The sequence below is a fragment of the Nicotiana tabacum genome, chromosome 10 (assembly GCF_000715075.1).
Source record: "Nicotiana tabacum cultivar K326 chromosome 10, ASM71507v2, whole genome shotgun sequence".
NCBI classification, from domain to species: Eukaryota; Viridiplantae; Streptophyta; class Magnoliopsida; order Solanales; family Solanaceae; genus Nicotiana; species Nicotiana tabacum.
In genome coordinates, this window is record NC_134089.1 from 93,343,004 (window position 1) to 93,362,112 (window position 19,109).

The 19,109-nt window shown below is 34.0% G+C and overlaps 2 protein-coding genes across 3 annotated transcripts; one reads left to right on the forward strand and one right to left on the reverse strand.

The window, feature by feature from the left end:
* The first annotated feature begins 3,591 nt into the window (after nt 1-3,591).
* On the forward strand, nt 3,592-9,742 carry LOC107821937 (phosphatidate cytidylyltransferase 1). Of its 2 annotated transcripts, none has more exons than XM_016648408.2 (11): nt 3,592-3,868; nt 4,362-4,594; nt 4,677-4,828; nt 5,145-5,286; nt 5,883-6,039; nt 6,586-6,633; nt 6,707-6,790; nt 8,608-8,736; nt 8,824-8,880; nt 9,088-9,168; nt 9,529-9,742. In XM_016648408.2, the coding sequence occupies exons 1-11, from the start codon at nt 3,797-3,799 to the stop codon at nt 9,616-9,618; spliced, it is 1,245 nt and encodes a 414-aa protein (XP_016503894.1). In that variant the 5' UTR covers nt 3,592-3,796; the 3' UTR covers nt 9,619-9,742. The 2 variants fall into 2 exon arrangements, with proteins under 2 accessions (XP_016503894.1, XP_016503895.1); XM_016648409.2 differs by having other exon boundaries at nt 3,592-3,865.
* Nucleotides 9,743-9,921: 179 nt separating this feature from the next.
* LOC107821936 (trigger factor-like protein TIG, Chloroplastic) lies at nt 9,922-17,724 on the reverse strand. The gene is made up of 13 exons (XM_016648407.2): nt 17,345-17,724; nt 16,066-16,149; nt 15,650-15,778; nt 15,226-15,314; nt 14,271-14,454; nt 13,257-13,347; nt 12,982-13,136; nt 12,319-12,411; nt 12,097-12,189; nt 11,580-11,660; nt 11,345-11,494; nt 10,726-10,821; nt 9,922-10,511 (listed from the first exon to the last, which is right to left on the reverse strand). Exons 1-13 carry the CDS (start codon nt 17,642-17,644, stop codon nt 10,434-10,436), a joined length of 1,623 nt encoding a protein of 540 aa, XP_016503893.2. The 5' UTR covers nt 17,645-17,724; the 3' UTR covers nt 9,922-10,433.
* Between the last annotated feature and the right edge of the window lie 1,385 nt (nt 17,725-19,109).

Consider the following 19,109-nt stretch of genomic DNA (forward strand, 5'->3'; position numbering starts at 1 on the left):
ATGTGACCCAAATCCAAGTCTCAGCGAAATCGAAATGTGTCTCTAATCACAGGTACATTGATTGTGACGTGGTCTGAGATGCATTTCCACGACGTTGCAAATTCCTTAAAAAAAATAAGAATGAGATGAGCCTCGCCGAATAAAAATACAAATTGCGGGGCCCTCAGTAAATACTTGTTTTAAATTACTTAGAATTCCGGAGGGCCGTTTAGCGAATTTCACGGCCTTCCCAAAATAATAACACGATAGTCTCTTTAGGTGCGTGTTTAATAATCTACTTTCTTAAACTTGGGTGTGCATTTCATGCGACCCAAATCCAAATCCCAAAACGTCAAATAAAATATGTTCCGGATTGTGGGTGCATTTCTTGTGACGCAGTCCAGAGACATGTTTTAAGCGATGTTCACATTTCTTAAAATAATGATAATAAAGCGGTAAAAGATAAAATTTGCACGTGGTTCATAATTGTATTTAAAATCAGATAAATAAGCCGAATATAACAGTTGAGCGACCGTGCTAGAACCACGGAACTCGGGAATGCCTAACACCTTCTCCCGGGTTAACAGAATTCCTTATCCGGATTTCTGGTACGCAGACTGTAATATGGAGTCATTCATTTCCTCGATTCGGGATTAAAATTGGTGACTTGGGACACCTTAAATCTTCCAAGTGGCGACTCTGAAATAATTAAACCAATCCCGTTTCGATTGTCCTTTAATTGGTAAAAATTCCCTTGCACCCCATCGGGTGCGGAAAAAGGAGGTGTGACAATAACTTTTAAATGTATGACGTTATTGTCAAAACTTTTAAATATCATCTGTGTGCTATTACATAAGCTATTCGGCAGATCTAACTTTTTCAGTAGCATGACGGGCATATTTTTCTTTAAAATCAATCTATATGCAATGAAAAATTAATTTTAACGTAATCTATTATATATACGGTGACATTAACATAGATAAGGAAAAATAAACTTGACAACAAACTTGTATGGTAGAAGGCCATTTGGTATTAAAGTATTTAAGTATTCTTCTTGGTAGTAATTGTTGGTATCATTTTCTGTTGAGTCAAAAACTAAAAAATACTTTATTTTTACCATAAAACTTCGCAATCAACCTTTTTATTTAGTTGACCAACATATTCATTTTTGCTAGCTAAAATAACTTTTTACTTTCTATCATGCAATTTGCACAAATTGCGTTTTAATCTAATGATGGAAATATTTCCTTTATTAAATACACTACCATTACATTAGGGTTGATAACTAAGTGTTCTAGAAGAACCAATTCATCTTTAATTGGATGCTCTTCTTTGTTTCCGCCACGAAGCAAGAAGTTACCGAATATTGGATTCATTTTTACTTTATATTTCTTGTCAATTGAATCTTTTTCATTTGATTCCATAAGTATAATTTTGGCAAGGTAGTACAGTCTCTTCTTTCGTCGATTTTGGAACTACTGGTAGTACTTGACAGAAATCACCGTCCAAATCATTAGTTTTCACCAAACGGTTCATTGATATTTAATATATCTCTAGAACTCCGGGCATTGTTTCGATCATTTGACACTTAGCCATAAGCGCTTCATCCCATATTATCAATTATGCTTTCCTTTTAATTTAACACCATTTGTCTGCTTTGTTATATTTGTGATGTTTATTTCAGTTGTTTGAAGAGGTATATCAAGTCCAAAGTGAGTGACCTCATACTCCTTGTTGGTACACCACTTGTTATTATTGCTAACAGTATCAGGCATGTTGGTATGATATTTGCAAGTAATAGACGACATAGAAAAATTATTTCGATTCTGTCGGAGGCATCTACAAAGGATAATCTCCCTATACCAGAGTCGAGTCGACTCTTTATAATATAGTCTTGAAAGCTTGTTCTTGTTTAAGATTTAGTTTTGATTGTGCTTCCCCAGATATACTTGTATGACTATTTGATTCCTAATACTATGCTAACCTTTTTTACTTTGTGATCTAGTTTTTTTAATCTCTAACGCTCTTTTTATGGAATAAATTTCTGTACCCTAAGATTTTTTTTAACTTGAAAAATAATTTTACTCGTATGATGAATTTAAAAATAATTGAATTGGATTCTCTTGTTAAATAATTAATTGAAAGATTTAATTATTTGGTCTTAACATAAGAAATAATTTATTTTATGTTAATTAGATTCTTAATATTAGTTCATCTCTTCTTTTGAATATTTAATCTTAATTATAATTTTATCCATCATAAATTTTATTTTCAAAAAGTAAAAAGAACGATCTAACATTTCACTCTTAGATCTTTATATTTGCAGAATCATTACTGCTATTGACTCTTACGAATTATTTTACTTTCTCTTTCTTAAACATTCTTAAATATTTCTCAGTTGTTGTATAACTGATATATTTTTCAATATTACACGAAAATTGATAAGAAAAAATATTATTTGAGTAAGAAAATAGTTCAAATATAATATAAAAATACATTGTGGGAATTTATTTTTCTCAATTTTAACGTTTTATGCAATCAATTTAACATTACTTTTATCTTTTTTTGGTATTGGAAATTATGAAGTGGGAATGTGTTTCCAGTACGGAGATCCTTATGAAATTAATTTTCTTATTCCTACATATTTTTAATAAGAATATAATAGACAAAATTTTACTAATTTTCAAATCTTAAATATTAAAAAAATTAACATATAAGATATTGTAATTCAAAAAATAGGTTATTGCAGTTATGTCCTTTCCCTATGTGTACTTCTGTTTAATATTTTATGGTTATTTTGGTCAATTAATATTATATTCGTGCTATAATAATATATAAAAGATATAGATAGATATAGACTCTTTTTTTCTATATAAATTTGAACAATATAATACATTATCAAATTATATAAGTAATGAGACATTATAATAAGTTTTCAAATTAAATTACTAATAGGAACTTCAAATTACCCGAATAAGAGATATGTCCTATATATGTATATATATTTCAATCAAATTAGAGCACTTTTCTTTGACGTGTTTTTATTTTCATGTTTTAAATGCTTAAGAAATAAACTAATGCATAAACATCAATTTAATTTTTATATTCTAACTATATTTGTGAAGTCCGAAATTATAGAATATTATTCTTTGAAATATTTGGCGTGTAACTACTAAATTTTTTTAATTGTGCCAACTTAATGCTCATAGGTTACGTGGGATTCATCGCGAAGGATTCCTAACGTGTAGTATTATATCCTAAAATTAATAGGATTACAAAGCTAATGTCTAGAATTTCGGTTATATTCTTTTACTATAAGTTATTATGCTTAATATTATAAGGTTATTTTTGTAAACTAATATTGTATTTATGCTTTTATAATAATATAGATAGATATAGATATAGATATAGATATAGATAGATAAATAATATGATACAAATTTTAGTGAAATTTGTACTTTTATAATAATGGATGACACTTAATAATCATACGTGAAATAAACACTTATATTATAAGTTTCTATTCTTTTCTTCCTAGCTAACTATAGGGACTACACGTGGCGATAGAAAAACTTAACAGGCAATTGAAGCGGACAAAGTTTTCAGAAACAAACTATATTTTCGTGAAAATTTGAGCTTAGCGAGAGATGAGATCGCCATTGTTCATTACATTCCACAGCTACCACTGTTGGTTTGTTGATCGAACGTAACACATCTGCATGCGTTACAGCTTCTTCTTTATCTCGTCTGGTTTAATTTTCTTGATTGATCGTTAATTATCTTAATTTGTTTGGGGAAGGCAGAAGCAATATTAAAAATGCAGGATCATCTCATCCCTTCGTCACCATCAACACCTACCCGAATCCGCCGTAGACGGACGCAGGAGGTGGTATAGCAACTTCTTAATTTCATCTTTTTATTACTATAAATTTGCTTGAATTTTGTTCCTACTGAATACTATTACTTGAATCAGGAATTTCTTTAACTTATCTATGCTAACGGTGCATAGTTTTGCACCATCACCTTAAGGTGACGTGGACAAAAAAAGTCCAATGAATTTTATGTTCCTCTGATCATTGGCGGAGCCAGTATTCTGGCTACGGATTCGGCGAACCCAGTAGTTTTGGTTCAGGCCCTGTATTTCTCTTGAACAATTCATTGATTGTTTACGCCTTAATAATTTAGAACCTAGTAACTTAAAATGCTTAGAATTTTGAATCCATAAGCTTTGAAATACTAGCTCCGCCTCTGCCTCTGATCCCGCTGCTGATTTTATCTGTTAAGCATATTAGATGGAAGATAATGAGTTTTATTCTGCTACAATTTGTGGTTGTTTGGCTAGAGAAGTTGAACGTGGTTAATTTTAATTTTGTTCATGTCAGATATTTCCTGAGCTAAGCAAAGTAGATGAACAAAACAAATATAGATCAATGTGGATTCGAACGTATTCTTCTCTATGGATGCTTATAAGCATCATCATCATTCTATACTTGGGTCATCTGTATATTTGTGCGATGGTCGTTGTCATTCAAATAATCATGACCTTCGAGCTATTCAATCTACTTAGAAGACCTGATGAAGATAGATGCCTACCTGGATTTAGGCTACTAAATTGGTAAGAATTCCCCTGTATGTAACTTTGATTGCAGCTACTCAAAATGGAAATATAACTGAAGTATGCATTTTATATTGTTCAGGTACTTTTTCTTCACAGGCATGTTGTTTGTGTATGGACGCATACTCAGCCAACAGCTTGTAAACACTGTAACTTCAGATGAATTCTCATATAAGCTAGTAGGCAAGGTCATCAAGTATCAGATGGTCTTTTGCTACTTTCTGTATATTTCAGGTATGGTCAATTTATCATTTATATCACTATGTGACTTTTGATGCTTTGATCAGTTAACGTTTAACTACCTATTCGAAGGGGAGCCTTGGCGTAACTGGTAAAGTTGATGTCATGTGACCAGGAGGTCACGGGTTCAAGCCGTGGAAACAGCCTCTTGTAGAAATGCAGGGTAAGGCTGCGTACAATAGACCCTTGTGGTCCAGCCCTTCCCCGGAACCCGCACATAGCGGGAGCTTAGTGCACCGGGCTGCCCTTTTTTTGAATCGCAAGCTTTTTAACAAAATGTTAATTATGTGATGATCATTTGTATTTACAGGACTTGTGTGGTTCATACTAACACTAAAGAAGAGGACATACAAGTATCAATTTGGTCAGTATGCATGGACGCACATGATTCTATTTGTGGTCTTCACTCAATCCTCTTTTACTGTAGCCAACATATTTGAAGGCATTTTCTGGTAATATAAGTTTTCAGGAAGTTAATATGTGATTTTCTAAAAATTTCTACTCCTGTTGATGCATTAATTAAATGCTTCTTTTGGTTAATCATTGAATTATAGATATTATACGGCATAGCCTTATGAACCATACAATGAAAGAAATGCCTAAACCTCCCCTAGATAGATGTTTCTTTTACTGTCTGAGTTTCCTTTTCAAAAATGCTAATGAATGCATAATTTTGTCTGCACTTTATCTTATCTAAGAGTTACGAACATCTCGAAATTGTATCTTTGGAGCTCTATCCCACAGAGGAGATTGTGGCAACTTAAGTATTTTCATCGTATTCCACTTGATTTCCGTAATGCAAGAACTGCTTCATCTACCATGTAATCTAAATTTGCACCTTAAGCTATGGCAACAAAATTCGATTAAAAATATGCTTCCCTGTCCGTTAGTGGTAAGTTGGGAATATTAAAGAGAATCATCTTTTAAGGCTTGTGGATACATATTCAAAGAACTAGCAAATTGTTGGTCAGAGATGATCTTAACTATCGTGGAGTTAGGTCGCTTTCTTTACCGTAGAGTGCATCGACATTTAATTCTACTGTTGCAGGTTTCTTCTTCCAGCATCACTTATAGCTATGAATGATGTAGCAGCTTATTTCTTTGGTTTCTTCTTTGGGAAGACACCTTTGATCAAGCTTTCTCCAAAGAAGACATGGGAAGGCTTCATTGGAGCATCTATTGCCACCATCATAACAGCTTTCTTGGTCAGTGGCACCTTTTCAGGACTTCCAGTTTTCGATCTTCCTAATCTCCTGCTCTTTTTGTCAACTGATTGTATTTTTTACACTTGGTTTAGATGGAAGTAGTTTTGTCATTGTATCCAAGACTTAATAATAGAGGAGGGACTTGATCTTGTTCTGTTCTTATGCCACGGCTTATAGTTGTAGATATACTTGGTTGAGAATCCAGGGGCGGAGGCAGAAGCCGAGCTACGGGTTCGGCCGAACCCAGTAACTTTTGCTCAAATAGCATATTTTGTGTTAAGAAATTTATTAAATATGAACAAATATTAAATTTAGAACCCAGTCATTAGCACTTGAAGTCGTCGTTCTAACAGAATCCATAAGGTTGAAATCCTGGCTCCTGGCTCCGCCTCTAGTTGAGATGGAAATATTTTGATTCTTTTAGGTGGTATTTGGCTTGTTACTCGATCTTCCCTCCTCTTTCTAGAAGGGCATACACAGAAAAGTTTTATGTGAAGCACCTTCAAAATGTGAATTTTGTAATTGAAATTTTCAGCTTGTATGCAGTTTGCAAATGTCCTCGGCCGTTTCCAATGGTTGACATGTCCAAGAAAGGTGAGAACTTTATCTTTGAAGAATTTTTTGGCTACCATTCTTGATAATTACTTACATAACAATGTATATGCAGGATCTATCTACTGGTTGGCTTCAATGTGATCCTGGTCCTTTATTCAAGCCAGAATACTATTCTATAACTGGATGGCCTCAATGGGTGAGTCTGCATCATTAATACCTTTCTGTGAAAACTGCAATCTTGCTTTGCGGATGTGAATATTAGCCGTTCTCTCTTTCATCACGAAATCGAAATTACAAAACTATAATGCTAAAAGCTTTCAGCCCATTAGCCTAGAACTCACAATATCAAGCATTCTGATGGTAACTTGAAAAGAGTGAATCCTCTGGAACTGTTTTGACAATTCTTTCTACCAATGATGTGTGGTTTTTCTTACTTGTTGACTTTTAAGTTTGATGGTTTTTTTTTAAAAAAAATCTATATTATCAACGTTCTCCTACTAGCTTGGGACTAAGGCATAGTTGATTGATTGATTGATCTATATCAGCTGCTAACAATGTAGTCTCAGTAGTTCCATGAGAAACTATCAAAATCAAATGAAATCTTGTTACAAAAGATGGCTCAGATCTGCTACAACTGCTAGTTCAATCTAATCTTTTAACAAGCTGGTATTGAGTTTTATAAAAACACAATTCTACTAGTTTGTATCGTTCAAGTCACACCCTAAGTCATCTAATTTGTGCTTGATGAAATAATCCATTGCTTAGGCAATCTTGATGTTTAAATGCTCGAACTGATAGGTGGATGCTTTGCACATACGAGGACATAGTTTGTGACTGTAGTGAGCAATAGGCAGGGGCGGATCTAAGGCTTTGGACAGCGAGGCCATTGCCTTAGGCCCCCAAAATTTGGAGGCCCCAAATTTATTTTAAATTATTATTATTATTATTATTATTATTATTATTATTATTATTATTATTATTATTATTATTATTATTATTATTATTATTATTATTATTAAATTCTTATTATTATATAAATAATTAGTATAAAGAAAAGTGTTACAGTATATTTTTTTTGTTACTCGATTGAGGTTATTTATACAAATAAATTTATAAATTATGGTAATTTTCTTCCCTCATTAATTAGTATATTTGCTTCACTCTTCAATTTTAATTTTATCCTTTTTATATAGGAATTAAGTTATATATATCGACAACATAATAAATTTCTTTTTCAATGTTCTATGAAACTGCATGAACACAAAAGCATTCATGCACCAATTTTCTTTTAGTGTAATTCGACATATTATATTAGGTTATTTACAATCTATTTTAGTGTAACGATCCGGCCGGTCATTTTGAATATTATAACCCCGTTCCCCCATTTACTGCTCAATTTATGCCTTGCAATTGATTTATGACTTAAACTACTACGTTATGTACATTTATTTATTTTCTTTTTTTTTTTTTGGTGATGATAGCCAAATCAAAATTTTCACTTTGAGTTATGGACCTCAACATCCGATAGTCCACCACTTTAATTTTTGTGCTCTTCTTCTTCTTTTTTTTTTTTTTTTGAAATTAGCTTTTTTTTATCTTAAATGATTAATTTGTTATCTAAAAAGCAAATTTTGTTGTTGGTGTAAATATTTTATAAAATAAATTTAAGGGCTTCTGAATATGGTTTAGCCTTAGGCCACAAGATCCGTTGAGCCGCCCCTGAATCCCACCCATAAAGTGAGGTCTGGGAAGAGTAGAGTGTATGCACACCTTACCCCTACCTTACGAAGGTAGAGAGACTGTTTCGGATAGACCCCGGCTCAAGAGAAAAAAACTAAAATAGAAGCAGAAACAACAAGTAGTAACCATAGCAAGCAAAGGTGATATAATAATCGAATCGATACTCTATAATAAGCACAATATCAGAGACTTTCTTAGCTCTACATTTAGCATGAACTTCCTCCGCTGCTTATAGAACTTACATACTCATTATCATTTAGTGAATTCTTTCAGTTCCCTCTGAAGGAGATATCAATACTACCAGTGCAATGGCATGCTTTATGCCTGGGTTTATTTGCGTCGATAATAGCTCCATTTGGTGGATTTTTCGCTAGTGGTTTCAAGAGAGCCTTTAAGATCAAGGTCTGTATAGCTGTTATTTGAAATTGAATAGTATTACCTTTGTACTTTTTAGTCACTGATATCATCCATTTACATGGAATCATCCAGGACTTTGGATATTATATTCCTGGACACGGCGGTTTCACTGATAGGATGGATTGCCAGGTAATACTCAAGAATCAAGCAGTTATCTTCAAACTAAAGAAACTACTTGTGCACTGAGTTTTTTACAAAATAAAATGTTTTCGTTTACCTTAAATATTTTGTTAAGATGATAGAGAGTTGAAGCGTTTACTTGTTCGGACACAAAATTACTTCCTCTTATTTGAAGTTCAACAGTGTAAGCGCTAAGGTTGTGTTACATATATGCAGATGGTGATGGCAATTTTTGTCTACATCTACTACCAGTCATTTGTTCCTCAGGACTGCTCTGTTGAGATGATTTTAGATCAGGTAATAACTGATTTTCTAACAGAGTGCAAAAGGTGAATGTTACATGCTTAAACATTTGCTGTGGCTATATTATGTACTAAAAAGACATGAAAAATATAGCCAAATTGGTGAACATTGCTTGTGAAAACTACACGTCAAATGGATGTGTTGCTAATTCCAAGGCACAAAAGCAAGCACATAATTCGTTTTCGAGGGTCTATCAAAAACAACCTCTCTACTCCTCCGGAGTAGGGGTAAGGTCTGCGTACACGCTACCCTTCCCAGACCCCACTTGTGCAGATAATTAAAAGAAGTAAACTAATTGAAGATTTTGAATAACCGTGGATAAGTAATCTGTAACTGATTCCCTTGCTACTGCAGATAGTAAGGAATCTCAGCTTTGAGGATCAGAAAGCACTTTACTATAGGCTGGGGCAGATGTTTCGGCAGAGACAGCTGGAAAACTATTGAACACTACTGCTGCCAGATTCGCGCACAATATTTCTTCGTAGTTGAGATGTTATGGGTCCATTTCTGCACATTTACTCTTCTTAAACTCATATTCAAAGTTATGCACCAAAATTTTTTCCCTGTTTCTCTCACTTCCCTCCATTTCTTTTATCTTTTCAAACACTTTTTGAGAATCAGTCAGTGATCGCAAACACCAGATCCTGTGAAACAAATGTAGGGAGAAATTTTTACTATGTCAATCCTAGTTCTCCCTAAGTTGGTATATTTTGGCAAACTGAAATTTAATGTGTGGGGAATCCTTACTTGCCAAAATCACCCTTAAATACTATAGGATGCTTCATTAAATTGCTTAATCACATAATTTAGCAATAAGAAACACAATCAGATTGGGTAATAGAAGGTTACACCAATAAGCAGCTTATGAATGTACAGCACTAAACATTCTCTGGAGTGCCTCTCAAAATGCATATAGTTTCAGTTCACCAACTTTAAAATGGTGACTTTTTGGATTCCGATACGGAAATCAGGATGATTCATCAGTCTGGAAATTGCATCAGTTGATTAAAAAAAACGATGCTCAGATTCGAGAAGCTCCTTCAAACCAAGCTAACAATCGCGTAGCACTATAAGTTCTGGAAACTTGATACTGCCGAAACTTTGCTTGAAGCATTTGGCGACATCAGTTGGTGACATTCTTTGATCATCTGGGATCACCAACACCATGCATGGTGCTTTAGAGGATGACAGATTTCTCAGAAGCATCAAACTAAGTCGAAAGCTTATCCTTTCTTTGAACATTGAACATTTATGTCTTTTCACCTAGTTATGTACTGAATATCTGCATTTTCCCTCAGCCATTCAAGTACTTTAGCCCCTTCAAGTACTTCTTGTACCTGGACAACATTAAGGGACAAGCATTTTCCTTAATATGGTGTAAGACTTGCTTAAACTGGTGCAATATTTGGCGTAGAAAGAAACAATGTCTAGTCCTGTCAAATTGGATTATCAAGATAGTTTCTGCATTCCTATTATGATCGAGTCACTTTAGATTCTGCGGACAACTATATTTAATACGTTATTGTCAGAACAATTCAATTAAATTCTAACCTGTTGCTTAACTCGGTCCTCATCGTACTCCTGTTGAGACTTTTGGAATTCTTCAATTGAGTTCTGAACCTCTTTCACTAGCTCCTCTGTTGAAAACTGCAAAGTCCAGTAAATGACTAATAATGATCAGAAAAGGTAAGCTGCACTATCAGCATGCCTAAGTAGGTAAAATGCGTAGGAGCAGAGCATAGATAAGCAGATGGTTGTTGTTATAGAACTAGAAATGCTACCTACGTGGAGGAAAGTGAATCACAAATTGAGTATAGTTGGTAGTTGAAGAAAGACTGGCGGAACAACAACAACAACAAGACTACTTTCGTTGTTTTGAGTAGTTCTTAAATATAACCTATTTTATTACCTTGCCAAAAGACGAGCAACTAGTATTTATAACAAATATCAAACAATAGCTAATGTGCAGACTATAGTAACTATATGAAATCTGAGTACGACTTAAGGCTTTGAGGTTGCACCAGAGCCAAAGGGGCTTGAGATAAGGAGGGTCAGTTAACCTACTAATAATTTTAGAAATTTTAAGCAGCCAATGATAAAGATGAAGGGAAAAATAATTATCGGAATTTTGATGGGGGATCATATATCATCACATAAAGACGGAATGTACCTGCAAATTTTCACGTATAAATATGTCACCAACAGCTAAATTTTGCTTTATAATACTTGTTATATTTTCTTTTTGTGCTTCAAGGAACTCATTCACGGCCCTTGGGCTTGATAACGATGCCAGCTGCTGTTCGCTCAGTTTCATATTTGCCTAAAACAAAGATAATGATTAGATCAGAGCATGCACTTTAGTCCATAAATGGAGAGACAACTGACTGGTGAATACTATTTCTGACCTGCAATTGTAAAAGTTGAGCTCCATAGAGTTGTCTTCCTTGCTCTTCGAAGAGAGATTGAGGAATATCAACTTCAACCATCTAGATCATAAGAGAAAATGTCATAAACTCATCATAAACAAAAGGTTAACAAAACGAAATCTAATACATGTATGGAAATAGTCACCAAACTTAGGGTCTATGTATGAGTGCGAGTCTGCGGCACAACAGGATTACCATATCTCAAACATCAGCAATCTTTTAGTAGTGAGCAGAGCAAATAATAACAATAAAACCTAAGTAATTCTCACCGACTGGCGGGTGTAAAATTTATTCAAAGAATTTTGTTATATAGGAAACGAACTGCGTGTTCATATGGCCATAAGCCCATAATCAGAGTTAAGGGAAAAACTCAGCTTGTGATTTGTAAGCTAGAGCTGATCAGAAGAAATTTGTCAATCCAGCAACACATGTTCACTATGGCTTGCATGTTTTTATTTGCTAGACATGACTGTTGAATAAAGAAATGGAAAGAAACCTTGTATAGCTGGTCTAAGATGGCATTATCAGTTGCTTGGTCTTTAGCTGCCTGTTCAACTTCAAGACATCTTTGTAGCAATGCTTGCTTTACCTGCAAATTATTTAGCAGGAAATTTCCTCAACTTCGATGTCATTCAGGAAAATAAATTGCTTTCCTATAACTCCTCTGCTGCACATATGGTTGGCACATATGAGGAAAAAAAAGAAGAAGCAGTCCTACCTCCTCAATGGAGCTGCATCCCGGGATAAGCTTATCAGCAATCGAGTCATTCACCTCAGGCAAATCTCTGTAGAACAGTTCTTTACAATCAACCTGATGAGAAAAACAAAAGGAAGAACTTTCATCAAAATTATACTGAGTTGTACATATTAATAATCTAAGTAAGTTTCTTCCCTACTCAACCTAATTTGGCAAAAAGCTCGAAGTGATCTCAGAAAAAAAAAAAAACACGATCAATCAGCCTTAAAGTGGTCGAGTAAGTTGCACTAACTTTTGCTTAGAAACACTTAACAGAAATCTTTATTCAGATGAGCGCAGAACACCCTACGGCTAAAACTTGAAAAATCAAAACTAGATTCCACATCAATTTCAACTGACCAGCAAGATTATGCAATTCTTCTCTATAGTGACAGCCAACAATATTGTTAGATGAGCTTTAGTCAATTCTTGAAGTCAACATTTTCTTTGCAGTATTATGGTTAAAGTATTTCGTCACTTTTAGTAGTGAAGGTAAACATGGGGCAATCAGTCAGGGAATGCGCCAAAAGAGAGAAGGAAATCTTGCCTAGATGGAAAAGTGAGAGATGATAAACAAAGTAATCATAACTATTTAGATGTTGTTGAATTCACTTCAAATCTTTATCAGGTGGCATAGGAACTCACTGTGAATTGAGCATGAACACCACGAAGATCCTCTTGTTTCCATGAGTCTGGAAATACCAAAGGGAATGACTTCGTTTCACCACGTTTAATACCAATAATTGAGTCAAGAAAACCGGGAAGGACATTATCTCCATCTTCTGTGTCAAAGTTGAAACCTGAACCATAAATATAGATACAATCAGCTCAAACACTTTCAATAATAGGACAAGCAACTAAAACATACTAGGAGACCTTATTTCATTAAAAAAAAAAATATATACTAAAGGAATACTAGCCTTTACTCTCTGCAGCAGGTATGCTTTTAGCATCTGATCCATCTTGTTCAATTGTAGTTGCTGATATATCAATCACTGCAACATCGCCAACCTGGAGAATTTTTGGATACTTACGTAAACAAAATATCATATGCATAAAACAAAAAGAATATCCTTCTCAATTACTTATGTATGCCTCTGGACTTAATCTCAGTGCCAAATGCACAGAAGTTGGAGAATGTAACAGTACCTATATGATCAATACTCTGTAAATGAGTATGCTAGGAAGAAGAGAAACCAAAAATGCTTTCCGACATCAAAGTCAGTTCGTGCTAATGAAAGTAAAAGATAATGCTTATATATCACAAAAGGAAGGTTGCAAATCATATCATAACTTTTCAGCGTGTGCTCGTGCTGGGGACTGAAAAATGAAGGGATCTTTACACAAATAACCGGCCGGATTCACTTTTCAAGACAGTATATGTAGATTATACAGTGATTATACATGGTTATACACATATTATACATGAATAATACATATATTATACATCCGCCAGCTATTGTTAATTTAAGCAGTTGAATGGGTGGCTATTTAGGTTATTTCTTCAAAAATGAAAGAGTTTTTTGCATTTTTACTCAGCGTTGAAAGATCTTCATTTTATCGCATGAATGATATCACTTAACCAATTTAAACTGTCATTTGTAGAAATGTTTCATTTTATTGCAAATGGTGTAAACAGAAACGAGGTGAGGAAGGGTTTCAGCAGCGAGGTGAGGAAGCAGCTGTGATTGGGGGAAGGTGTGGTGCTGGCAGAAGTCCGTAGGAGCTGTTGAGTTGCATCTGATTTTGTGGACTCTTAAGCAAAGAGGATACGATGGCATGCATATTCATTTATGCTGATTTAATATATTCAATGTATAATTTAGGCATTAAACTAGTAAGGAAGCAGAGAGAAGAGTTAAACAAACTCATTCAAACCCTGTAGATGCTTTCAAGAAGCTATCCAGCTTAGACCGAGGAACCAATGGTTATACCTGTAAACCCCGGTCAGTAACAATTTTCAATGCACCCAGAGACTTGTGACGCCGTTTAAATTCTTTTTCTGAAGCTGTCTGAGCATCCATATCACTGTCAAGCTCAACAACAACCTTAAGATTCTTATATGCATTGTCAGGTTTCCACTTGATTTCAGGAGCCACATCGACAATCACATCATACCTACAATCATCACAAATCTCAGGTCAGGACTTCCCTTACCTTTTTGTGGCCATAGGCCATCGCATATATGATTTCTCAAGTTGACCAGAATTTTCAGGTGATATGCTTCTCAAAGGCGGTACCACCTCAATTAGTATTAACTAGATCAAACTCTTCTCACTTTTCAATTCTAAAGCTAATAACAGCAACTGTAGATCATGAAAAGTGCAAGTCTAACCACAACGCATGAGAATGTTATTACTTTTATTTTATTGCCGAGGAACAGAAATACAAAGACTAAGGCACATGTCTAAGAAAAGATGGCATAAAACAGCTTTTGAACAAGTCGGCATAACAAGAAACTCATTATCGTTATTTTCTTATTCAGTTTTCCTCCTTAAGGCCTATGCTGCAGATCTAAATTTTTAAATGTTAGGATGTAAACTCCAAAATTTATTCGGTTAGCACTGAAAATTGTTTGAAAAACAAAAACTGCCAAAAGTTTGTAAGCATCTAACACGAGTTTATAATATGCCAGGAAAAAGCATTTTGCACAGAAGTATCTATCTGGTCAAACTCAAAACCATTGCTTAACAGAGATGCACATAAGATTGTTCGCATTTATTTCTTAAAGAGTACTGTTCAGAAAATTACCCAATGCATCAGAAGGTTAATTTCATTGTCACCAGTTTTACAGTTAATTGGTCAGTAGTACAGCATTTACTTTAACCAATTTAGAAGATGTGGAAGATAAAGTTTACTAACTAAATTTAATTTGAGTCTTCAACAAACCTCAAGGAATTCGTAGACACATAGGTCTTTTCCATGTCTGCGAATTTGGTCGCAATGCGAATTGAGTCTTCCAATGCCTTTCCAGTAATCTGCAGCATACAGTGCATCAGAGTTAGCACACCAAGAAAGTGGAAAGCGAACAATGTAATTCCCTATTATTACTTACAAGCAGTAAAATATTTCAGAGCAAGATACAAGTTACTTCCTAAAATTGCCAAAACAGTATTGACAGACACCACTTTGGCCCGGTTTTCTATTCATGAGATACACCAGAGGTGAAAAGAGTTCCTAAAAACTTCAGGTACATAAGCAGTTTGACAGGAAGTGATTAGTAAAAACTCAAACCTCAAATTTGTAACAACAGTTCTAGAAGCCTAAGCTGTTACAAGATTAATAAATTTGTAAAAATAGCATGACGACGCACCGAAGACATGGCATGTGGAAGTGTTCTTTTCAGAATAGACTCGACTGCAGCTTTTTGAACATTTTGCTTCCCAACATAACCAACGAGGATATCTTCTGGAACATTCTTCCCAGGACGAAATCCAGGAACCTGAACAACATCCGTTGAATTAGAATCCAGAGTTGGAGTGGATCGGCAAGCAGATATTTAGTGAAAAGATAGGCAGTGCACCAGCAGTTGCCATGGAGTTTTAAATCATACTCAATAGATAATGTGGATCATGGCAATCAAAGCTGACATCTAGTATTCCTAAGAGGAAGAAAGTATAGAAACAACATTTAAGAACAATGTTATAGTCTTCTCCTCAAGACAATAAATTAGCTTCATGCATGGAATGTGACAACAGTTATAAATTTAAAAAGGTTTCCATCTAGAACCTTTGAGTGTTTCATGAACTCTCTTATGACTCTTCCATAGCAGTCCTCGCATACCACAGTTGGAACTTCTACAGTCAACCTGACCTGCGAAAAGCAAAAGAATTGAAGTTTTGTAAGTCAAATGACGGACATCATAATGACATCTTTTCCTTCTAGACATTTAACCAAAAGAATATGTGAGCCTTCAACCCTGTGAATACTTCACTACTATAGATAGGATCAAGCTAAATTTCTAATTCTCAAATTTGACTATTCCTGATATACTTGGAACACTTTGTAATGCATTGACAATCCACTTTTAACTATAGCAATGCATTTTTACTTTTTGGCTATCATAAATTCAATGCATCAGAAAAATTAAAATGAGGGAATTATTAATCTTAGCTAATGCCTACATCCACTGTTTGAATTTTGCAGGAGATAAAGCGTAGGAATTTTTCAAGAAAGATAATAAGACCTAGCAAGGCAGCTGACATATACGCAATCACAAGTTCGTTCAGAAAAAGAGAAAAACCACTTATGCACAAGATAAGAATCCATAACAGAAATTTAAAGTTTAAAAAGATGATTAAAAATCTTGTCACTAGGTTAGAGAATTATTATTCCCTCTCCAATTTTAATTAACATTCTCCTTATTAGTCTGTTCCAAAAGGAATGACATCTTCTTTATTTACAAAATAATTCTTAGGACTGCTTGTTTACCTCAAGCTCAATGACATGATTTTATCATTACATAAATGTCTATGGCAATGTTTTAGACAACAAATTTTAAAATTCTTTCCGGTAAAGTTGGTGTAACTGGTAAAATTGTTGTCACGTGACCAGAAGGACACGGGTTCGAGCCGTGGAAATAGCTTTCTTACAGAAATGCAGAGTAACACTGCGTACTATAGACCCTTGTGGTCCGGCCAGGGGCGGACCTAGATCATTGAGTATGGGTTACCGGGACCCAGTAACTCTTGCGTAGACCCTGTATTTATATTAAGAAATCCTCTAAATATTTGTATATATCTAACTGTGAACCCAATTATTATTTTATATTAATTTGAGATTACTGTAGGAACCCATAACCTTCAAGTACTGGATCCGCCTCTGGGTCCGGCCCTTCCCGGACCCCATAGCGGGAGCTTAGTGCAACAGACTGCTTTTTTTTCTTTCTTTTCTTAAACTTAATCCCAATCAAACACTGTCACAGTATGAAAAAACCAAACGTTTGTGCAGAAAATTAAAACTTGGGGTTTGAAAAAGAAAAACAGTTAAAGAAACTAAATAAGCGTACTCTGGAATTGGGTTCCTGGGTTTCAGTAACATGAATATCAGCTGGAAGTTTGTCTTTTTCAACAGTATCAGCAACGCCAGGAGCTGCTGAGGCTACGAAACGAGTTGAAGAAAGCTGCTGCTGTTGAAGAAAGGAGAAATGGCGGGAAGATAAACTGGGTACTATTTGTTTGAGAGGAGAAGAGACCAAGAATTTATCATTGGGTTGAAGAAAATGAGCTTTTGTAGTAACAGATGAGGAATTAGGTGATAGAAATGAGAGAATGGAGGGCTTGAATTGGATTGCAATTGGCGTTGCCATTTTTTCAGTTCTAAACCAAAGTTGCACAACTGAAGATAACACTCCCCACCCACCCTAGGCCTTATTTAGACCAATTTCCAGAGTAGGATAAGGTACGGTTTCAAAAACATATTCATATTTTTTAATTAAAATATATTCCTATCTTAACTCACATTATTTCATAGTAAAAGAATATATTTAAATTATTTGGAAAAAAAAAATTATAGTAATAGAAAAAACTATTTGACTTGCCTAATGTGGGAGATGATATAATAGCATAATGGCTTTAACTTTAGTCTATTTAGATGCAAATTTTTCATGAATTTTACTTTTATAAAGAGATAATATAAAAGAATTTTTATACTATTAAGTCACATAATAACTAATTACATATAAATATTCACAATTTATTGAAGAAAATATGCTGATTTAATAAACTACACTAATAATGTAAAAAAAAAAATTAGTATAGATAATGTTATGATTATATCATAAACCCCTCCTTCTCTATTTTCCTCCCTGTCACTATTCACATGTCCACAATCATATCAGAAAAATATCTTTTTTTACTAACAAGAACATGAAAATATGAAATCCATTATTACTAGAAAGGAAACCAATACGGCGTCGTTCCGCTGGTCAAAAACCACAAATGAAAAATCTAGAGTTTTTTATCAATATTGTCCCTTATCTTCGAGGATAGGTCTATTTTGGTCTCTCAAATATAACCTTGAGCATATTTAGTCCCTTAAGTATGCTAAAGTGGAGCACATTTAATCTCACTGACACAATGTGTTCAAAACTAATGATGTTACCTAACTCTGATTCATGAAGCAAAACTTCTGCTCTGAAGCAAAACGTTTCCTCTTTTATTGAATAATGCAAATTATCACTTTAATTCCTCCTTTTTAAAATAATTTCTTCTAAAATTTTGACCTTGAAAATATCCCCTTCTATGTCAGTTTTTAATGAGAAAATGACATTTTATAGTCGGTGTAAAAATAATAGCCGAAAAAATATATAAAATTTATATATATTTTTTGTATATATATACATTTAAAATTTTCAGTTGATTTTTCCAAAAAGAAAAGTTAAAATTGAAAAAAAAAATAGAGCTGCCACGATCACTTCTAGGCATATTATTGAAGCAAACGAATAACCAGGTTGTATTATCAATTTTAGCCCGTGCCAAAAATTATTTACATTTGGTAGCCGAAAAAGTATATAAAATTTGTATATTTTGTATATTAACATACAAAATGTATATATATATATACAAAAAAAATATATAAAAATTTTGTACATATTTTCGGCTATTATTTTTACAGCAGCTATACAGTATCATTTTTTCATTGAAAACTGGCACAAAAGGAGATATTTTCAAGGTTAAAATTTTAGAAAACATTATCTAGAAATGAGAAATTAAAGTGATAATTTGCATTGTCCAATAAAAAGAGAGGAAATGTTTTACTTCAGAGCAGAAGAT

Bases quoted from the DNA above. Each gene is read 5' to 3' on its own strand.
- LOC107821937 (XM_016648408.2), top strand. From the start codon at position 3,797: ATGCAGGATCATCTCATCCCTTCGTCACCATCAACACCTACCCGAATC. The intron at 5,287-5,882 runs GTAATATAAGTT...CTACTGTTGCAG, and splicing joins ATATTTGAAGGCATTTTCTG to GTTTCTTCTTCCAGCATCAC. The intron at 8,737-8,823 runs GTCTGTATAGCT...GGAATCATCCAG, and splicing joins AGAGAGCCTTTAAGATCAAG to GACTTTGGATATTATATTCC.
- LOC107821936 (XM_016648407.2), bottom strand. From the start codon at position 17,644: ATGGCAACGCCAATTGCAATCCAATTCAAGCCCTCCATTCTCTCATTT. The intron at 14,455-15,225 runs GTTTGTTGAAGA...TGATGATTGTAG, and splicing joins GTGTCTACGAATTCCTTGAG to GTATGATGTGATTGTCGATG. The intron at 13,348-14,270 runs GTATAACCATTG...AAAATTCTCCAG, and splicing joins TTACTGACCGGGGTTTACAG to GTTGGCGATGTTGCAGTGAT.